Source organism: Peromyscus maniculatus, chromosome 17 (assembly GCF_049852395.1).
Source record: "Peromyscus maniculatus bairdii isolate BWxNUB_F1_BW_parent chromosome 17, HU_Pman_BW_mat_3.1, whole genome shotgun sequence".
Classification (NCBI taxonomy): Eukaryota; Metazoa; Chordata; class Mammalia; order Rodentia; family Cricetidae; genus Peromyscus; species Peromyscus maniculatus.
This window is the reverse complement of record NC_134868.1, coordinates 1,920,651-1,941,600: the sequence shown is the minus strand read 5'-3', so window position 1 is coordinate 1,941,600 and position 20,950 is coordinate 1,920,651. Positions and strand designations below refer to the sequence as shown.

The 20,950-nt window shown below is 56.4% G+C and overlaps 2 protein-coding genes across 3 annotated transcripts; one reads left to right on the top strand and one right to left on the bottom strand.

The window, feature by feature from the left end:
- Positions 1-112: 112 nt before the first annotated feature.
- Ddx49 (DEAD-box helicase 49) lies at positions 113-9,651 on the top strand. The gene is made up of 13 exons (XM_006989173.4): positions 113-247; positions 1,611-1,734; positions 3,931-4,016; positions 4,099-4,220; positions 5,168-5,355; positions 5,446-5,586; positions 6,061-6,136; positions 6,629-6,705; positions 6,851-6,948; positions 7,554-7,628; positions 8,178-8,266; positions 8,341-8,412; positions 8,584-9,651. The coding sequence occupies exons 1-13, from the start codon at positions 133-135 to the stop codon at positions 8,731-8,733; spliced, it is 1,413 nt and encodes a 470-aa protein (XP_006989235.1). The 5' UTR covers positions 113-132; the 3' UTR covers positions 8,734-9,651.
- Homer3 (homer scaffold protein 3) lies at positions 7,941-19,263 on the bottom strand. 2 transcript variants are annotated; one of them, XM_076553076.1, is made up of 10 exons: positions 19,125-19,263; positions 16,875-16,956; positions 16,642-16,798; positions 16,044-16,175; positions 12,375-12,482; positions 11,650-11,771; positions 10,952-11,108; positions 10,699-10,818; positions 10,521-10,607; positions 7,941-9,213 (listed from the first exon to the last, which is right to left on the bottom strand). In XM_076553076.1, the coding sequence occupies exons 2-10, from the start codon at positions 16,886-16,888 to the stop codon at positions 9,022-9,024; spliced, it is 1,089 nt and encodes a 362-aa protein (XP_076409191.1). In that variant the 5' UTR covers positions 16,889-16,956; positions 19,125-19,263; the 3' UTR covers positions 7,941-9,021. The 2 variants fall into 2 exon arrangements, with proteins under 2 accessions (XP_076409191.1, XP_006989237.1); XM_006989175.4 differs by lacking the exon at positions 19,125-19,263 and adding an exon at positions 18,714-18,842.
- Between the last annotated feature and the right edge of the window lie 1,687 nt (positions 19,264-20,950).

The following is a 20,950-nucleotide window of genomic DNA, read 5'->3' as shown; positions in this document are numbered from 1 at the left end:
GACGGTTTCAGGCAGAAAACGCCAGAAAAGCTGTCGAGGCTGGGATTGGCTGAGGAACCAGGATAGGTGCACGTGACGCAATATTAGCGCGCCGGACGTGTCCATCAGTTGCTCCCAGCGCCAGTCCGGAGCATGGCGGGGTTCGCTGAGCTCGGGCTGTCCTCGTGGCTCGTGGAGCAATGTCGGCAGCTGGGGTTGAAGCAGCCCACGCCGGTGCAACTCGGCTGCATCCCGGCAATCCTGGAGGGTGAGTCCTCTCCGCTCTGCTCGCGCCGTTCTCTGTCCCCTCTTCGTTAGTCTAACTTGGGTCCCACGAGTCAGGCTCGGCTTCGGCTGCTTCCGGGACCCTGACCCGCAGTGTTGACTTTCAGGCTGCGACGGACTCGTGTGCATCGTCACACAGGCAACGGCACCTCCGAAATTTTCCTAGTGCCGAGCATAGGGAGAGTTTGGTGAATGAATCCGTGGCACAGCAAAAATAGGGTAGAGCTGGCGGTCATTCTGACTTAGCGAACAGAAACAGGAGCCGTCAAACTACAGGTGAACATCAGGGCTCCGCGTTTGCGCCAGTGCTCTTCGTCCCAGTTCACCTTTGCCGTCCCTGGGCCGGGCGGTCGCGGCGGTGGCGGCACACGCCTTTAATCCCAGCACTCGGGAGGCAGAGGCGAGTTCAGGACAGGCTCCAAAGCTACACAGAAAAACCTGTCTCGAAAAAAACAAAACAAAACAAAACAAAAAAGAGACATCCTCGGGGCCAGGCGTGGTGGCTCTCAGTCCTCCCAATATACAGCAGGTGGAAGCAGGAGAGTCAAGGGTTCAGCATAGTCCTCAGCTATGTAGCAAGTTCCAGACCAGCCTGGGCTACTTGAAACTTTGTTTCAAAGAAGCAATCATAATGATTGGGGAGATTAGATAGTAATAACAAATTCAAGGAACTAGTGAAAAGTGAGTTTTTAATATTCCGTTCTGTGGAAAAGGTGCCAGCACAGAGAAAAGGCAAAAATGTCTGGCGTGCCGATTTCCAGCAAGCTTGGAAGCCTTTTCCCAAATCTGGAAAAGTTCATGACGTTTTCTTCCGTAGACCAGCAGGGCTTGTCCCCTTCCCAGATCCCCCATCCCATTGGTTTAGGACCCCCAAGCCTTATCTAATGAATAGTTTGGAGATTGAGGCTGCCCTCCTTTTCTGATCATGGGCTCAGTCACATAGCAGACACCTGTAATTCTCCAACCCTTAGAATTATTTTTTGTTTTGTTTGTTTTGTTTTTCGAGACAGGGTTTCTCTGTGTAGCTTTGTGCATGTCCTGGAACTCACTCTGTAGACCAGGCTGGCCTCGAACTCACCGAGATCCACTTGTCTCTGCCTCCCAAGTGCTGGGACTAAAGGCGTGTGCCACCACCGCCCAGCCAAGCCTTAGAATTCTAAGACAAGTAGCCACCAACTAGGGGAAAGGGGCCCAGCACCTCCTGCTCATCTGTAACCTTGATGAACTCTAAGTGCACCTCATACTGAAAACAGACTATAAACATCTGTTTCTTACAATAATGAGTGAATGCCCAAACGGAGCGGTTGTGGCCCCTGCTTCATGTACCTGCTTTGCCGTCTACCCAGGTCGAGATTGCTTGGGCTGCGCAAAGACAGGAAGTGGCAAGACAGCCGCCTTTGTGCTTCCTGTCTTGCAGAAGCTGTGTGAGGACCCTTACGGCATCTTCTGCCTGGTCCTGACACCTACCAGGTGAGCCTCCACACACCCCTTGCATGTGACTAATCTGGCTGTGCTTTCGAAGCGAGCGCCTTGACCCTGAGTCTTCTCTCTCCCACCAGCCTGCTCCCAAATAATGACATGGAGACTTATTACTCATTTATGAAAGCTCAGCCTATAGCTTAGGCTTGTTCCCAACTAGCTCTTATAACTTAAATTAACTGATTTATATTAATCTGTTTTATCATGTGACATTACCTCTCTTCTCTGTCTTGCACCTCGCCTCCTGTTTCTTCTCTGTGTCTCCTGGCATCTCCTGCATGCCAAGATTCTCCTCCTCTTCCTTTCTCTCCCTGAAATCCCACCTATACCTCCTGCCCAGCTATTGTCTGTTCAGCTTTTTATTACAGTGATATATCTTCACACAGTGTACAGTCTCCCACAACATTTCCTCTTGTATAAAATAGGATAAGAATCACTCCTTTTTGTAGGAATGCAGAATCAAGCAGGTCTCATGGTATGTGTGATAAGTTCCTAGGACTCAGGAAAGGCTGGCCAGGAGGGAGCTACAAGCAGTCTCACAGCTAGGGAAACAAAAAGATATTCTTGGGTCAGCAAGATTTCCTAGCAGGGAAAGGGTGTCTACAATCCTGATGACCTGGGTTCAACCCCAGGGACACACACGGTAGGAGAGAACTGACTCCGGTGAATTGGCCTCTGACCACCACAGTAGCGCCATGGCATACACATACACACTACTCAAGGATATTGTAGGCCTATAGCTTCCTGTGTACAGAGGTTGAGAGGACCGAAAACAGAAGGGATGCTGGAGCACTATTAGTGTACCTTGAATGTGGGTCTCAAGTGTCACACCGAAGGTTAGATTGTGTAGAGGCCAGAGGGTAATGTCAGGCATGTTCCTTAATTGCCCTCCATCTTATTTGCTTTTTAAAAAAAGATTTATGTTAATGATACATAGGTTTGTGTGTGGTTATATGCATGTGAGTGCAGTACCCACAGTGGCCAGGAGAGGGTGTCAGGTCTCCTGGAATTACATGCTGTCTAATGTGGGTACTGGGAACTGAACTCAGGTCTCTGACCCATTGGGTCCTCTTCTGAACTCCTTTCCACCCCCACACCACAGGGTCTCACTTTGTAGCCCTGGCTGTCCTGGAACTCACTGTATAGGCCAGGTTTTGTTTTGTTTTGTTTTGTTTTTTGAGACAGCATTTCTCTGTATAGCTTTGGAACCTTTCCTGGAACTCACTCTGTAGCCCAGGCTGGCCTTGAACTCACAGAGATTCACTGTCTCTGCCTCCCGAGTGCTGGGACTAAAGGCGTGCGCCACCACCTCCTGGCTAGATTTATTGTTTCATGTGCCTTGTCTGCACACTAGAAGAGGGCATCAAAATCCAGACAGGGTTCCTCACTGAAACGGGGGCGCATGAATTGGCGAGGTTGGGTGGCCAGTGAGCCCCAGCCACCCTGCTGTCCCATTGCCCTTCCTCACCCCCCCACTGAGGTGAGAGGTAACAGCAGCACCCGAGCCTTTGCAAGGATGCTGCAGATCTGAACTTAGGTCCTCACACTTGAGCAGTGAACACTTTGCTCTTATGTTGATTTGCTGTTTGTATGTGCATGCCATGACCTCATGTGGAGGTCAGAGGTGGTCCACCTGCAGGAATCTTTTATCTCCTTATGTGTTGATTTACTGTTTGTATGTGCATGCCATGACCTCATGTGGAGGTCAGAGGTCCACCTGTAGGAATCAGTTCTCCTTATATGTTGATTTACTGTTTGTATGTGCATGGCATGTGCACATGTGGAGGTCAGAGGTCCACCTGTAGGAATCAGTTCTCCTTATGTGTTGATTTACTGTTTGTATGTGCATGGCATGTGCACATGTGGAGGTCAGAGGTCCACCTGCAGGAATCAGTTCTCCTTATATGTTGATTTACTGTTTGTATGTGCATGCCATGACCTCATGTGGAGGTCAGAGGACCACCTGCACGAGTCAGCTCTTCCTTCCACCAGGTGGGTCCTGGGGATGGAACTCAGGGTGGCAGCTTGTACCTTACCTCCTGAGCCACGTTGCCAGTCCCGTTAGAATTGATTTTGAGGAGGCCATCAACATTAGGGAGGTGGAGGCCACAAGAAGCCCGGGGAAGGAGAAAGGACAGGAGACAGGCACAGGTACTCACTGACCCAGCTGGCCCTTCTCACCCACAGGGAGCTGGCCTACCAGATTGCTGAGCAGTTCCGGGTGCTGGGAAAGCCCCTGGGCCTGAAGGACTGCATTATCGTTGGCGGCATGGGTATGAGGGCTGAGAGGCTGGGGTGGGCCATGGGGTCCCTGCTGATCCCACCCACCCGGCCTCACCTCTCCCTCCACTCCAGACATGGTGGCGCAGGCGCTAGAGCTCTCTCGGAAGCCGCATGTGGTGATTGCCACCCCTGGGCGCCTGGCCGACCACCTGCGCAGCTCCAACACTTTCAACATGAAGAAGATCCAGTTCCTGGTGAGCCAGCCGCCTGGACTCTCCCTAGGGCCTGGAGCCAGACGCCAGGATCCCTGTCCTTCCTTTCCTTTCCTTTCCTTTCCTTTCCTTTCCTTTCCTTTCCTTTCCTTTCCTCTTTCCTCTTTCCTCTTTCCTCTTTCCCCTTTCCCCTTTCCCCTTTCCCCTTTCCCCTTTCCCCTTTCCCCTTTCCCCTTTCCCCTTTCCCCTTTCCCCTTTCCCCTTTCCCCTTTCCCCTTTCCCCTTTCCCCTTTCCCCTTTCCCCTTTCCCCTTTTTCCCCTTTCCCCTTTCCCCTTTCCCCTTTCCCCTTTCCTTTCCTTTCCTTTCCTTTCCTTTCCTTTCCTTTCCTTTCCTTTCCTTTCCTTTCCTTTCCTTTCCTTTCCTTTCCCCTTTCCTTTTTCCTTTCCCCTCTTTCCCCTCTTTCCCCTCCTCTTTCCCCTCTTTCCCCTCTTTCCCCTTTCCTTTCCCCTTTCCTGTCCTGTCTGAGGCAGGGTCTTTCCATGCAGCCCTGCTGTTCTGGAACTCTGTGTTGATGTGAGCCACTGCTCGTCTGGCATCCATTCTTGACACTGGTCTCATAGATCCCTGGGCAAAGGGCTAGAGATAAAGACAAGTGCCATCTGGGCGTGGTGGCACTCACCTTCCATCCCAGCACTTGGGAGGTGGAGTCAGAGGGTCTCTGAGTTTGAGGCTAGCCTGGTCTACATTGTGAGTTCTGGGACAGTCGGGACCCTGCCTCATACAAACAAAAAGCCCAGTAGAGACACAGCAAATAGAGGGGCTCCCTAGAGGGCCTGCAGAGCAGGTGACACTGCCTGGGGCTGGGGACGGTGTCGGGGAGCCCATTGCATAGTCCCTGAAAAGCAGGCGTGCGGAGCTCGGGCTGGCCCTGCCTTGTGTTTTCTGCTCTTGCGCTGGCCCAGCCCCCCGTCCCACCCCTCTGCTGCAGGTGATGGACGAGGCGGACCGGCTCCTGGAGCAGGGGTGCACCGACTTCACCGCAGACCTGGAGACAATCCTGGCCTCCGTTCCGGCACGCAGGCAAACGCTGCTGTTCAGTGCCACGCTGACCGACACCCTCAAGGAGCTGCAGGGCCTGGCCACCAACCAGCCCTTCTTCTGGGAGGCCCAGGCCCCGTGAGTTCCAAAGCTGTGGGTGAGGGTCGGACCAGAGGGTTCAGGCAGAAGGAGAAACTGAGGCTGTGCCGCTCTGCCCTCCACCGCCAGGGTGCGCACGGTGGAGCAGCTTGACCAGCACTACCTGCTGGTGCCGGAGAAGGTGAAGGACGCCTACCTGGTGCACTTGGTCCAGACCTTCCAAGACCAGCTGGAGGACTGCTCCATTATCATCTTCACCAGCACCTGCAGGTGAGTGAGAGGCCCCGCCACCTGGGCTAGAATTCCCGCGGGGCCAGCTTCCCCCATGGGAGGGTGAGCTGCCAGGCCTGGCCTGCTGGTGCACCCAGGAGGCAGGCAGATCTGTGAATTTGAGGCTAGCCTGGTCTATATAGGAAGTTCTAGGCCAGCCAGAGCTACATAGTGAGACCCTGACTCAAACCAAACCAGAGTCTCATAACAGCTGTTGGCTGTGCCAGAGGGCAGAGACAGGGTGGGGGTCTGTCCGCAGAAGAGGAGAGTTGGCTGTGGAGTGGCATGGCGGTCAGGCATGGCAGCGCCCAGGACTTGAGAGACTAGTCTGGAAGTCAGTACCAGGTCAGGGCCGGTCCTTGTTGGTTCAGGCTTTGAGAAGCACAGCATCATCAGCCTTTCTACAGCTCTAGGTCACTTGTGTGACGTCCTGGTGGCTTGGGCAGGACACCCACAACCACCCTTTCCCACCAGGACCTGCCAAATCCTTTGCATGATGCTTCGGAAGTTCAACTTCCCCGCGGTGTCGCTGCACTCCATGATGAAGCAGGTGATGGGCCGTGGCCACAGCCTCCAGCCTCACATGCCGCCGCTCAGGCTGGACACGGGGCGCACTTGGTAGAGTGCTTGCCCGGCATGGATGGGGCCCTGGGTTCCATCCTCAGCCATATAGACTGGGTAGTTTGTATGCCTGTTCTGTATATGTCTACCTGGATGCGTAGTTTATATGCCTGTTTGTGTGTGTGTGTGTGTGTGTGTGTGTGTGTGTGTGTGTGTGTGTGTGTGTACACACCCCTAGACACAGCACTCGGGAGGTGGGGCAGGAAGATCTGGAGGTCAAAGCCAGCCTACTCTGTCTTTTTTTTTTTGGTATTTTGAGACAAGGTCTCTCTATGTAGCCCTGTCTTGGAACTCTGTTTAGACTAGGCTGGCCTCAAACTCTCAGAGATCCTCCTGGTTCTGCAACTGCCTCCTCCCTGGTCTCTGCCCCATCCCCATCCCCCTCCGTCTGCTCACCAACTTTCCCCCACCTGTGGTACAGAAAGAGCGCTTTGCAGCCCTGGCCAAGTTCAAGTCCAGCGTCTACCGGATTCTTATTGCCACTGATGTGGCCTCGAGGTGAGTAGGCCCAGGGCAGGATGCTTTTCCTCCGGTGGCCTGAGCCACCATGAGACCAGGAAGCTGGACTTGGGCATGCGGATGGCCGAATGTCAGCTTTGGTCTCCCAGCATGGACTCCCCAGCTGAGTGCTCTGTTCCTCCAGGGGCCTGGACATCCCCACTGTGCAGGTGGTCATCAACCACAACACCCCTGGGCTCCCCAAGATCTACATCCACCGAGTTGGTCGAACAGCCCGTGCAGGTGAGCCGAGCCAGGTGTAGGAGGTTCCAGCTGCAGTGAGAGACCCCGGGGAGCTCAGGTCTTCAGAATCAAAGATTCAGTGGAGACGCCTTCCCAGTGCGCTCTTGGCCTGGCATCCACCCCCAGCCTGGCACCTCACTGGGGTGCTGACCCAGGAACCAGGGGGACATGTGCTTTGATACTCCCTCGTGCCTATAAGCAGGAGAGACAGGGTTGCTGGGATGGACGGGGCTGGCAGTCTGATCCTGTGGCTTTAGGGAATTCTGAGGGGCCCTGCCCTAAATAATAAGCACCGAGCGAGAAGCCTGTCTGCGGCTGCCGTGGGTCCCGTGGGTCATAGGCCCCGTCAGCCCATGGTGCTTCAGCTTGTTCACTCCCTGTCAAGGGCAGCAGAGCAGGGCTGAGCCCTGGCTTCCTGGCAGCCCAGCTGAAGAGGGAAAGCAGCGTGCTGCCCGCCCTCACAGAAGGCCGGCTTAGCAGAGCTGCCCCCCCCCACCCTCCAGCTCCCACACCCAGCCCTACCCTGGGTAGAGCCTGGTCCTCTGAGCTGAGCAGCTGAGATGAGCCACTGGTGGGCCCGGGTCCTAACAGTTGTGTCCCCACAGGGCGGCAGGGACGGGCCATCACACTGGTGACGCAGTATGACATCCACCTGCTGCATGCCATCGAGGAGCAGATCAGTAAGTGGGTAGGGTCCATGGGTGGGACCTGCGCAAGGCTGGGGGGTGGCTTTCCCTGCCTGGGTCATCCTAGGACTGCAGAGTGCTGCGTCCCTGGTGCCCAGCCACCACTACAGAGAAGCCACCAGCCCGGAGGGGCGTCTGGGGGGGGGGGCAGGACTTGAGCTGCGGCATGGCTTGTAGCCCGCCCCATCTTAAACAGCCCGAGACACCATCCGGACCCTGCAGCTCTTTCCTGAGCTTTCTCAGCTTAGCCACAGTGGTCCAGAAGTCCTGGGATCACAGGCACCTGGATCTCACCTCATTCACTCCTTCATTTATTCATTCATTTATTTGAGAGATCCTTGCTCTACAGAGCTGGCCTGGAACTCACAGTGATCCCCCTGCCTCTGCCTTCCCAGTGTTGTGATAACAGGCACAATTTTGCATTTTTTGAATGTCATCAGTCCACATATGGCTGGATGCAGACATCCAGAAGTGGGGCGCAGAGGGCCAGTGGCATTCAGCCCCACTCAGTGCTGCTGTCTGGGTCCCCCACCCGCTCCGCAGAGAAGCAGCTGGAGGAGCTGGCGGTGGAGGAGGCCGAGGTCCTGAACATCCTCACGCAGGTCAACGTGGTGCGCAGAGAATGCGAGATCGTGAGTGGCCTCGGCTGTGGGGTGTGGGGGGGGCTCCCCGCGGGCCTGTCCTGACCTGTGCTCTCTCCTGCTAGAAACTGGAGGCCTCGCACTTCGATGAAAAGAAGGAGATCAACAAGCGGAAGCAGCTGATTCTGGAGGGGAAGGTGGACCGGGGGTGGGGAGGGCTCGAGGGGTGGGGAGGGTCAGGCATGGGGGTGTGGCCAGGCGTGGGGGTGTGGCCAGGCGTGGGGGTGTGGCCAGAAGGGGGCGCTGGGCTTGGGGAGAGCTGCCCTGGGAAGCCTCCCTCCTCCTTTCTCAGCCGCTCCCTTCCTCAGGACCCGGACCTGGAGGCCAAGCGCAAGGCGGAGCTGGCCAAGATCAAGCAGCAGAACCGCCGCTTCAAGGAGAAGGTGGGGCAGACGCTTCGGCAGCGACAGAAAGCAGGGAGCGCCCGCCGCGGGGTGGGCCTCAGAGGACCTCAGTAAACACTCCGAACCTGTCAGTCTGACTTGAGAATGAGGCGGGATGGGTGCAGGCTGCGGGTCTCTGGTCCCCAAAGCCTCTGTTGCCCCACGGGGATGACCACTGAGCCCCTCCTCCACATCCCTGGGACGCGGGTGGCAGCAGCGCCACGCACTTGTACAGCCACGTAGAAATGCAATCTGGGTATCAGCGCCACCCATGGATTCTAGAAAACTCTACACAGTGCAAAGCTCAGCGGCAGCCCTGGACCCCTGCCAGGGCACCTTGGGGTCACAGACCCCCGGGGCCAACTAGGGTGCCGCCTCTGCCAGGCGCGCCAGCCCCTCGCGCAGCTCGCTCAGCTCGAACAGCCGCACGTCCAGCAGTTGTGCGGCCCGGCCCACCTCTGCCCGCGCGCGCTCGCGTTCCGCCCGCGCCTCCTCCAGGCTGCACTCCATTGCCCGCAGCTGCTGCTCCAGGTCGGCGTTCCGTGTTTCCAGATCCTACAGGGGAGGAAGGAGCGTGGGGCGGGGCAAACTAGGAGGCTTCTGGTTGCCCTTCCTGCTGGGTGTGGTCCACGGCTCCCACAGGCTGGGACACAACAGCAGTAAAGTGTCCTAAGTCTGAGGTGCCCAATGTGAGTTCAGAGCCCAGCAGCCACAGAAGAAGCAGCTAAGCATCCCAGTGCTTGGGAGACAGGATTCCCTGGAGCACACTGGCCCGCCGAAGCCTTTCCCAGCTGTTTCTAAGAGCAAGATGAAGGGCTGGGCGGATGATTCAGTGCTTAAGAGAATGAACTTCTCCAGAGGACCTGGGTTCGCTTCCAAGCACCCACATGGGGCGACTCAACCATATGTGACTCCTTGGGGATCCAACACCTCGGAGGGAATCTGCACGAGTGTAGCTAACCCACACCCACACAATTAAATGTTAAAACCTGGGCCGAGTGTGGTGGCGCACAGCTTTGATCCCAGCACTGGGAGGTAGAGGCAGGTGGATCTCTGTGAGTTACTGACCAGCTACAGCTAAAAACACAGCATCACAAACAAAAATACCCAGGTGAAAGTTTAATCACCAGTGCCCACATGGTAGGAGAGACCTGACTCCTAAAGTTGCCAACTCAGGAAAACCACCAAAGACATAGAAACGTTTTTAACAGGTGAGTAGTCCATAGCTAAAGGGATTGTAAAGCGCCTGGCTCTAACCTGAGGGGCCTGAATTCCAATCCCTCCACCCATGTAAGACCCGGTGTCCCACATACTGCTAGCTGCTGTAACCCCGAGGGCGGGAGAGCAAATCCCTGCTGCTCAGCCTCGGCACCCAGCCTAGACAATCTGAGCTTCACCCTCAGTGACAGATTGTCTCAAAGGATGGGGTGGGGCAAAATGGAAGACTGGCCCCAGCCTCTGGCTGCCTCACGTACATGAGCCCGCATCCACATGGGAGCACCTGTGTGCGCACACACCATAAACCCACGGTGGACGCACAGAACCACCTTCCTGCAGATCCTCTCACTGTCCCCCGGGGCAGGACACCAATTCTGGGGTGTCCTGACCTCTAGACCTTTGCACAAGCTGCACCCATCCCCAAGGACAGCAGTCATTTCCCCAACTTCCTCCTCAGGAATCTTGGGGACACTCACTCTTGGGTGAGGTCTCTGAGAGCTCCCTGGGGCCTCAGACTGCTCAGGTGTGGGAGGACTAGGTATGAGGCTAGTATGTGCTTTACAACTCTGGGTAGGCATTACCATCCTGCTCACAGGCAGATGGAACCCATTGTACCTCGGGCCCGGTCACATCCCACAGCCAACCTGAACCTTCTGCGCTGTCTCCTCCCGCTCAGTGGTGTCAGGAGCTTCTCGTGTCCCCAAGCTCTGATTCTTCAAAGTCTGGATCTCCTAGAGAGAGAGGGCCCTGGGTCTGCTCAGAGGGCCCGAGTCCCAGGAAGACGTGGGCAAGGGCAAGACCCTGGAGCTTGCCCCGGCTCACCTGGTCCTTGGTCTGCACCTGAGCCTCAAGTTGCTCCACGGACTGGCTGGTTGCCTCCTTCTCGCCCGCCGCCGCCGCCGGGACTGGCTCTGCAGCCGCCTGGGCCTCCAGCTCCGCCACCTGCACACACACAGCTCAGCGGTCCTGGGACATGAGGGCCTGATGACCCTGGGAGGCTCTTATGGTCTCACGTTTTTACACTAAGATGACTCTCTGGAGACCGACATGGGGCAGAAGGTGTGGGGGTCCTCACCCGCTGCCGCAGGCGCTCAGCCTCTGCACGCTGGGCCTCCAGCTGCTGCCTCCATTGCGCGGCGGCCGCGTTGGCCTCGCGAAGGGCCCCTGCCAGCCTCTGGTTGCTGTCCTGGAGTGCGAAGAACTCGGCCTCCCACTGGACCTCACCCACGGAGCTGCGGGGAAGACGCGGGGCCAGGGGTGTGCGTGGTCAGAGCGGGTGGCATTTGGTGCAGGGCCTCCTGGGCTGGGAGCAGGGTCAAAACAACGCTAAGCTGGGGAAGGGAGCCCATGGTACGTGGAGTAGGGAGCTGTGGCTCATGAGCTGAGACAGGAGGATCCTCTTAAGTTCGATGTCCGTCTAGGCTACATAAAGAGTTCCAGGCCAGAATGGGATACACAGCAAGAGCCTACTTCCAAAAATTTTTGGAAACCCATTCCTGCCTCCCCCAGATTGCCATCCAAGGCCTCATCCCACCACCCGTGCCCTTAATCCCAGTCACGACCCTGACCCCAGCAACACCAAGTCCCTTGCATCCCAAAGGTCCGTCCTGGGGATTCCCTGGCACACCCGTGCTGCCAGCCGTGCCCCTTAGTGCCAGTCAAGGCCCTGCCCCAGCAACACCAAGCCTGCCACCCTAAAGCTCAGTCGGTTACAATGCACCCCTTGGGCCCCAGCCACGCCCATCACCCCTCCCCGGAAGCCCCGCCCCTCACCCTTCTGACAGCATCTTCTTCAGCCGCTCCCGCTCCGTGGGGCCAGGGGCATCTGCACTCTGGCTGCGGAACAGCTTCTCCTCTCCCGGGCCGTTGGTGCTGACCAAGGGGCTCGGGGGAACCTGTGTATGGGAGCCAGGACTGGGTCACGGTGGGCGCTTGCCTCAGTCAAGGTCGCAGTGGGAGCTAAGGTTGATTGAGTGGAGGGCCGGGGTCACTGGGTGTTAGATCAGGGAGTCTGAACTGACCCGTGAAGCCCAGTGTGTGTCTCCCTCCTCACCCTCCATAGTTCCCTAGGCTCCTGGATGGGGAGCCCCCCTCCCCCAGTCTTCACTAAACCCTCAAGACCCGAACAACCTACAGAAACGGGGATCTGAACACTTCAACTGTTCTCCACTAACGGTTTCCCCCTGGGTGCAGAGGCGTCAAACATCACACTCAAAACAGGCATGGGCTGTGGAGATGGCTCAGTAGGTAAAGGAGCTGGTCACCAAGCCTGATGCCCTGCTGAAAGGACAGCACTGACTCCCACAAATTGTCCGTGGACCCCCACATGTGCATCCAGGCACATGCACATGTGTGCACACACATGCATAAATGTAGTAAAGCCATCAGCTAGCCTTACACACCAGCACAATGCCATGACCCTGACATGAGAAGCTTATTACAGCTGCCTCGGGAGTGTGGCAGGCATGGGGTCCAGTAGACAGGGAGTGCAGTCTTACCTGGTGGGAGGCAAGGGCCAGGGCGGAACTAGTGAATTCTCCACCATCTTGAGATTTCTCCCGAGCCAGCCTGGCAGCTTCCTTCACCTCCTGAAACTTCTCAGCAAACTGGAGGTGAGGCAGGGGGACAGTCAGGAGGCATCCTGTCCTGTCAGCCTGGAGCCCTCGGGGGAGGTTGTAAAAGGTTAACCCTGTGACCACACATGGAGGGGGTGTGGTGTACCACAGAGGTGACATTAAGGTTGTGAGCCACATGGAAAGGGACTCCCTGTTCCTGTCAGGCTGGCTTGGAATGGACAGCCGGAGGCTGGCGCCCATCTGTCCTTCACACTTGCCAGTATGACAGCACAGTGAGGGTGGGGGCCTCCTGTCACTCCTCCTAAATGGGTCACCTGACAACTAACACTGGTTCTGTGGCTGTGATAATGCATTTTCTTTTCACTTTAAAATACTTTCCATAGGGGCTGGAGAGATGGCTCAATGGTTAAGATCACTGGCTGTTCTTCCAGAGGACACAGCATTCAATTCCCAGCAAACACACGACAGCCCACAACTGTCTGTGACTCCAGTTGCAGGAGATCTGACAGCTTCACACAGACATGAATGCAAATAAAACACCAATGCACATAAAATTAAATTAATTTTCATGTATCAGAAATAATCTGTGCAGACCTGAGCAATGACTCGGCGTCTAGGAGGGAAGGCGTCTGTCACAGAGAAACTGCTACAGGCTCCACACTGCCTCAGGCAAGGAACTCACAACTGCTAACTCCAGGGGACCCAGTGCCCCCTGCTGGCCTCTTGGGGGCATCCACACACATGCATAAACACAAATACACATACATTCTTAAAAAATAAAAAGCCAGGCTGTGGTGGTGCACGCCTTTAATCCCAGCACTCAGAGGCAGAGGCAGGCGGATTTCTGTGAGCTCCAGGCCAGCCTGGTCTACAGAGTAAGTTCTAGGACAGCCAGGGCTACACAGAGACAGAGAAATCTGTCTCAAAAAGAAAAGATAATTAATTAATTAATTAATTATAAAAAGTTTGGTTTTTTTTGAGACAGGGTTTCTCTGTGTAGTTCTGGCTGTCCTGGATCTCACTCTATAGACCAGGCTGGCTTTGAACTCACAGAGTGCCATCTGGCTCTGCCTCCTGAGTACTGGGATTAAAGACGTGTGCTGCCACCACCACCCGGCAATTATAAAAAATACGAGGCTAGTGATCTGGCTCCCTAAGCTTGTTGTCAAGCCTGATGACCTAAGTTTGGTCTGAGGGCCATGCACAGCAGGAGGGAACTGACTCCCACCGGCTGCCCTTGATTTCCACAGCACACATGCACACACATACAGTCACACAACACAGAAATAATAAATACATGTAATAAAAAAAACCTTTAAAAGAAAACTTTGTTTTAATTTATTTTTATTACTTTTAATTATATGTACATATGTTTAAGTGCCCCCCAAAACTAGAGGCCTCAAATTACCCTCCATGGAGTTACAGAAGGTCATGAGCGGCCATGTGGGTGCTGAGTAAGAGCAGCCCATGCTCTTAACCACTGAGGCATCTCCCACCCCAATAACGTTTAAACTGCACTCTGTGGTGCATTTCTGTCATCTAAGCAAGTGAGAGGTGCCAGCAGGCAGATTAGGAGTTCAAGGTTAGCCTTAGCTATAATGTAGACCAGCTTTGTCTACTTAGCAAGTTCCAGACCAGCCAGGGTTACATACATATAGTGAGACCCTACTACCCACAAAAAATAAAAATAAAGGAAGAAAATAATTTTTTAAAAACATATTTATTTTATTTTATGTGTATCAGTGTTTTTCCTGCATGTATATCTGGGCACCACATGTGTGCCTGGTGCCCCGAAGGCCAACTATCAGATTCTCTGGAACTGGAGTTACAGATGGCTGTGGGCTGCCACGTGGCTGCTGCAAACTGGACCTGGGTCCTCTGCAAGGGCAGCCAGTGGTTTGAAACACAAAGCCATCTCTCCATGCCCAGAATTTTTTTTGTTTTAAACCAGGCTCCAGGACTAATCCTTACCACTAGGAAGGCTGAGGAAGGATTGCTGGAGACCAGAGAGCCGCTAAACAAAAAGCCCGGTGTGGTGGTACACAGCCCGGGGTGGCGGCACACAGCCCGGGGTGGCGGTACACAGCCCGGGGTGGCGGCACACAGCCCGGGGTGGCGGCACACAGCCCGGGGTGGCGGCACACAGCCCGGTGTGGCGGTACACAGCCCGGGGTGGCGGTACACAGCCCGGGGTGGCGGTACACAGCCCGGGGTGGCGGTACACAGCCCGGTGTGGTGTACACACCCATGATCCCAGCACTCTAGAGGCAGAAAGATGGCTGAGAGTTTAAAGACAGCTTGGGCTACAACGTGAGACTTTGCCTTAAAACTTAAAAAAAAAAAAAAAGTCTAGGCATGGTGGCAAACACCTTTAATCTCAGCTTTCGAGGCAGAGGCAGGTGGATCTCTGAGTTCAAGGCCAGCCTGGTCTACAGAGCGAGTTCCAGGACAGCCAGGGCTGTTGCATCTCAAAAAAAAAAAAAAAAAAAAACAAAAAAAACAAAACACAAACAAAAAAATCAATGTGGTTCAATGACCGCAAAGGTGCTTGCTGCCAAGTCTGAAGATGGTTCCAGAACCTGCACAGTGGACAAAGGGAACTGATACCTGGTAATTTCCCTCTGCCCTCTGTAGGTGTGCCCACACATTCACACCCAACTGTAGGTGTACCCACACACATTCACACCCAACTGTAGGTGTACCCACACACATTCACACCCAACTGTAGGTGTGCCTACACACATTCACACCCAACTGTAGGTGTGCCCACACATTCACACCCAAAGCAAATAAAAAAGCAATAATTTGGGCTGGAGAGATGGCTCAATGGTTCAGAGCACTGGCTGCTCTTCCAGAGGTCCTGAGTTCAATTCCCAGCCATCACATGGTGGCTCCCAACCATCTGTAATGAGATCTGGTGCCCTCTTCTGGCCTGCAGATATGCATGCAGACAGAACACTGTATACATAATAAATAAATCTTTTTAAAAAAAAATAACTTTTTTCTTAAAAAAATTGAGGTGGGGCTGGGTGGTGGTGGTGGCGCACACCTTTAATCCCAGCACTCGGGAGGCAGAGACAGGCGCATCTCTGTGAGTTCGAGGCCAGCCTGGTCTACAGAGTGAGTTCCAGGACAGGCACCAAAACAACACAGAGAACCCTGTCTCGGAAAACAAAACAAAAAACCAAACAAAAATTGAGGGGGTTAAAGATGGCTCAGCAGTTAAGAGTGCTTCCAAAAGATGAGTTCAGTCCCCATCACCGGTATCGGGCGCCTCAACAACTTCCTGTAAGTCCAGCTCCAGGGAATCTAATGCCATCTTCTTACCTCTTGCAGGCACCGGCACACACAAATACACACAGACACATGAACAAAAATAAGTCTGGAAAAAGCAATGGACCCATGGCAGAACTGGAGAGAGGCGCTGCTGGGCGGGGTACCCAGTCCAGGCTTCCATTTGGCACAAGGAGTGTGCAAAGTTGGAGCAAGGTGGCAAAGGACCACACTACCCAGGGCACTCAAGGGGTCTTACTGTCTGTGAACCCACCCCAAGGACCGCAGATGCCGATCACTGCCCGTGCCCCTGCCCACCTGGGTCAGCTGCTGTTCCGAGGCAAAGCCGAGGCCATACACAGTGTTGGCACGACTGTCTGCCCACTGCCCGAACTTCTGAGAGGTCTTGGTGAAGGTCATGTTGGGGGTGACTGTGCTGTTGATGATAGCCTGGGGGTGGGGAGAGCAAGATTTAAGATCGGCAGGAATGACAATGATCACCATGAGCCCAGCAGTCCGTCAGGGTGCCAGCGTGCCAGCCTGAGGAGGAGTATTAAAGTTTAGGGCCAGCCTTAGACTACACCGTGGATTAAAAAATAATCCTAGGCACCTGTCTAGTAGTGGACCCCTACCCAGAACCCCCCGAGGCACGGCTTACGAGTGGAGCCCCTGCCTAGGATATCCCAGTGAGAGGCTAGTGTGGCGTTCTTGGCCCACTGAGGTCCCGTATCCCCATCTTGACAATAATGATGAAAGTCTGAACAGATTAGCTCCTCTCTGAGATCCCAGCCTAAGCTATTTCTGGAAGAAGCCAGGTCCCAGAGAGACTCACTGATCCCCATTTCACAAGTCACCCAGCATGGCCTGTGGCTTCACATCCTGGTGCCAACCTCTGCCCCCAGGTCCCCGCCCAGACCTTGGCACCCCCGATGCTGATGATGCGGTACACATTTCGGGTGGCATCGTAGAAGTAGGACACCGTAAGCGCGTGCTTGCCGGCTGGGATCCAGTTCCTCTTGGTGGTGGGGTCGATCTGGAACACGTGCGCACGGGTGCTGAAGATGGGCTGTTCCCTGCAGGGCGGACAGAAGCTCTGCAGGAGGCCGGCCACCCGAGGGCTGGACCTGACCAGAGTGGGCGGGCGCTCACCTGGCTGTGGACATTGGTCAGGCTGGGCGGGGTGGCCTCTAAGGGGTACCCAGAGAGGTGACAGGAACCACTCGTTTGGTCTCTGGGGAGAGAAAGGGCTTGAGAGCAAGGATCCAGGGGTGCTCAAGCCAAGTGGGTCATCCAGGCGACTTCCTCCACAAGAGCAGCTAGGAGGGAAGGGACAGCAGCACCTGCAGCCACACCCGTCCCCGCCCAGGCCGGCCTTGAAATCACTGTGTAGCCAAGAATGAACTTGAACTCCTGATCCTCTGGCTGCTGCTTCCCAAGTGCTGGGGTGACAGGCTGGCACCATCATACTCAGTTCACATGGTGCTGGGGTGGAGCTCAGAGCTCCCTGTGTGCCAGGAGAGCCCTCTACCAAGGAGCTGGACCCCGGCCCACAGACCCTGCTCTTCCATTTGAGGAGAAGCCCCCACACCTGGGGTCTCTAGGGCTCTAGTGTCATCAGAGAGGTGACAGAGCGCTACCAAACTGCCTGGGTAGGAGACAGCTCCACGAACAGCCAAGTGGTCCTTGGCATGCCAAAGTCACACTCACACTCCAGGTTACCAGCCACGGAAAGTGTCCTCCCACACGAACTGGGCAAGAGGCCAACGTCAAGGGAGTGGGGCACCTCGTTCACCCTCCCACCCAGCAGCCCCGCAGAAGGCCTTGCATCCAAAAGTGGGACAAAGCTGGGTCAGTGGTGAGAGCCAGGGCCCCATCTACTCAGAAGGCCAAGGCCGTTAGATCGTGCATCCCAGGAGTTCAAGGCCACCTGGGGTGTCTTCGCCAGATCCCCATGTCAGAGAATAAAAGTGGAATGTTTCCTGGGCCTAACAGGGAACTCAGGACTCTGCTCCTGCGAAAGGACCAAGGACCGCTTAGCACACACCCCGAGGACAGGGAACTCAGGACCTCTCTGCTCCCACAAAAGGACCGCTGAGCACACACCCCGAGGGCAAGGCTACACCTTGGAGTCCAAGTCGAGTCTCCAGGGAGCCCTCGCCTATTTAAAAGGACAAAACGAGGAGCTGGAGAGATAGCTCAGTGGTTAAGAGCACTGGCTGCTCTTCCTGAGGTCCCGAGTTCAATTCCCAGCAACCACATGCTCACAACCATCTATCATGGGATCTGATTCCCTCTTCTGGTGTCCCTGAAGACAGGCCACTCATATATGTTAAATAAACTATGTTTTATAAAAAGGACAAAACGAAAGTATGGCATGGTGGCACATGCCTGTCATCCCAGCACTGGGGAGGATGAGGCCAGATTGTTGAGACTTTGAGGCCAAACTGGGCTACAGAATGGGACCTTAACACGCACACGAGTGTGCACGCGCGCGCGTGTGCACACACACACACACACACACACACACACACACACACACACAAGCACGCACACACGCACGCGCACCCCCACAGTTGACAAGCGGCTCATCCCAGTTCCCAGTTCCCACCATGTGAGCAGAGAACAAGACTTGGAGAAGGGGACTCCCCAGCCTCCTGTGGGTGCCTGTACCCATCACCCGGGAGTTTTGGGTACCCTCCTGAATCCCCACATCTGCATCCGGAGGGACTGGAGGAGGGTACTGCGGATGCGGGAGAACAGGACCAGGCTCCTGAGGTCAGCCCCCCCCCCCCCATGCTGTCCTGGGCAGCTGCTGTCGCGGTCATCGGGTCTGAAACCGGAGCCCCCACGCGGGGGAGGGGCGACTCCACTCGAGTCGGGGACGCGATTAGGACTGGCGGAGATCGGGGAAAAGGGGTCCCCGAACCCAGGCCCTTCCGGTCCGGCCTCTCCTGCCCGGACTTGCTGAGATCGGGAAAAGTTACTCACCAAGTAGTCACGCGCCTCGGAGCGGCGGCGCAGGGCAGGGGCTCACGATCGCGCGCGGCGGGGCTCCTTCCAGAAGCCCCGCACCCGAATCCCACTTGGGACAGGTCCCCACCCGCGCCGGGACAGCCCGTGCGCCCCAACTCCGGGAGCCGCCGATCAGCAACTTTCCAAGCAGCGGAGCCTCGCGATTCGGCACCTCCAACACCCGGACCCGGGGCTGGGGGACCCAGTGCAGCTGCGCTCCGCGCCCCAGGACCCCAGCCCTCACCCCAGGACCCCAGCCCTCAGCCTGCAACCCACAGCACCCCGCCCCGGCCGCACAGTCTGCAACTTTGGAAACCGTCTGTGCCCCCCAAAGCCCCCAGCGCCCCGATCGCGTCTCGGGAGCTGGGGTCCCCTCTCCCGGCTCACCCCGTGTCGCCGCCGCCGCCGCCGCCTTCGGCCCGCGCCCTCCGCGCGCCCCGCGCCGCCCGCGCCTTTGTCTGCGCCGCCTCCGGTCCCATCGCGGCCAGTCCCCGCGCCGCCCCGCCTCTGCCCAGCGCCCCCTGCCGGCTAGCGAGTGAGGGCGGGGAGGAGGGAGGCGACCCGGAGAAGGAAGAAGGGGAGGGCGGACTTGGGGGGAGGGGGAGCTCCAGCGGGAGTCTGCGGAGGGGCTGGGGGAGGGGACGAGAACAGCTGGGGGATAGAGCAGAGGGGAAAGAGGGGGAGTGGGGCGGGGTGAAGGGGCAGAGGAAGGGGAGGGCACCAGGAGGTCAGGAGGAGGGACTCCTGGGGAGGGGGAGAGGGAGGAAAGAAGGAAGAAGTAGGCGGGTGAGATGGTCAGGGGAGGGAGGGCGGGTTGGGAAGGAGCCGGGGAAGGGTGGACAGAAGCGGGGAAGCCCTGTGGGAGGGAGCAGAAGTCATAGGGAGGGCTGGGCCTTTGAACGAGGGGGAGGGACCCGTGGAGTCAGGGGGTTGGAACCGAAGGGATTAGAGGCAGGGGCCCAAGATAAGGCGGAGCTTCTGGGATACCAGGGAAGAGGCAGAAGGTAGCAGGGGTCAAGACCGCAGGGTGGGGAAGGGGTGGAGGCAGGGGCACCGGAGAGTCTGTCCGGAAGGGCCGTGGACCCGAGCCCAGGGGGATGGGCTGAAGGCTGAGAAGACAGGGTGGGCGTTGGTGTAGTGGGCCCGGGGTGGGGACAGAAGCAGACATCCTGGATGAGCCAGAGACACAGAAAATGGGTGGACAGTGACCCCTGCCTTCCTGCCTCGTGCCAAGGGTGGCCCTGAGCCTTCAGGTGACTTCCTGGCTGGCTGGAGACTGGCCACTGCCGCTGTGGGGCTGGGAGGTGAGGCTGAGGAGGAGAGCGTGTGGATGTTCGTGGGCTGCATACAGTAGGGGCTCAATTGCCAGAGTCTGGAAGCAGGGTCTAGGCCTAGCTGGATGTCTCCTTGTGACACTCCAGCACCCGGGGCCTGGGGCAGGACTGCCTTACTGAGACCAGGCTGCGTCACACAGTGAGACCTTGTCCCTCAAAACGGAGAGATAAAAGTGTCCCGGACCCTTAGCAACTGAGGCAGGACAATAACCTGCACCCAGCTCCCCAAGTGCAGGTGGGTGGTGGGGCTGCAACTCAGGGAGCAGATCCCTTGCCAAGCTTGCATGGAGCCGTGGCCTCCATCCCAGCACCACCGGTTGGCCAGAGTGGCGCACACCTTTGATCCCAGCATTTGAGAGGAACAGGCAGGCGGATCTCTGTGAATTCCAGGCTCACCTGGTCTATATAGTGAGTTCTAGGCCACCCAGGGCTGCACAGTGAGACCTTGACTTTCAAAAAAAATGCTGAGAGTAACTGGGTTTGTAATCGTTTTAGGGTCTCAGTATCCAAGTGTTGGGGACGTTAATGTCCTCTTCCCGTGGAATGGGCCAGTCCCCTGCAGTGTCCTGCCACTTGGCCCTGGGAGCCTGGCTGCCCACAGCGGCCAGCCAAGGATCCTTTAGGGAACCCTATCTGCCTGTAGGTCCCCAGCCCTGTGAAGGTCCCCCTTGCAAGTCACCTTCTGCCCTTTTCTAGAAAGTTCTGCAAGGGCTTCAGTGCTCTGGGGACAAGTGGACAGACAGCTTGTGCTTCCCTGGGGCTCTCAGCTTTGAGATTCCTGTCAGGCATTCTTCCTTGTCTCAAGCCCTCTGTGTCTGCTCCCTGCTACGGGCATCTGAGCATGTCTCAGTGGAGACATTCTCTGGCCAGAAGGTGGGT

Coding starts and splice junctions, on each gene's coding strand:
- Ddx49 (XM_006989173.4), top strand. CDS start 133: ATGGCGGGGTTCGCTGAGCTCGGGCTGTCCTCGTGGCTCGTGGAGCAA. Junction 6,137..6,628: donor TGCACTCCATGATGAAGCAG/GTGATGGGCCGT, acceptor CCTGTGGTACAG/AAAGAGCGCTTTGCAGCCCT. Junction 8,413..8,583: donor AGCTGATTCTGGAGGGGAAG/GTGGACCGGGGG, acceptor TCCCTTCCTCAG/GACCCGGACCTGGAGGCCAA.
- Homer3 (XM_076553076.1), bottom strand. Junction 16,176..16,641: donor TCAGCATCGGGGGTGCCAAG/GTCTGGGCGGGG, acceptor CCCCACCCCCAG/GCTATCATCAACAGCACAGT. Junction 11,109..11,649: donor AAGAAGATGCTGTCAGAAGG/GTGAGGGGCGGG, acceptor TCTTCCCCGCAG/CTCCGTGGGTGAGGTCCAGT.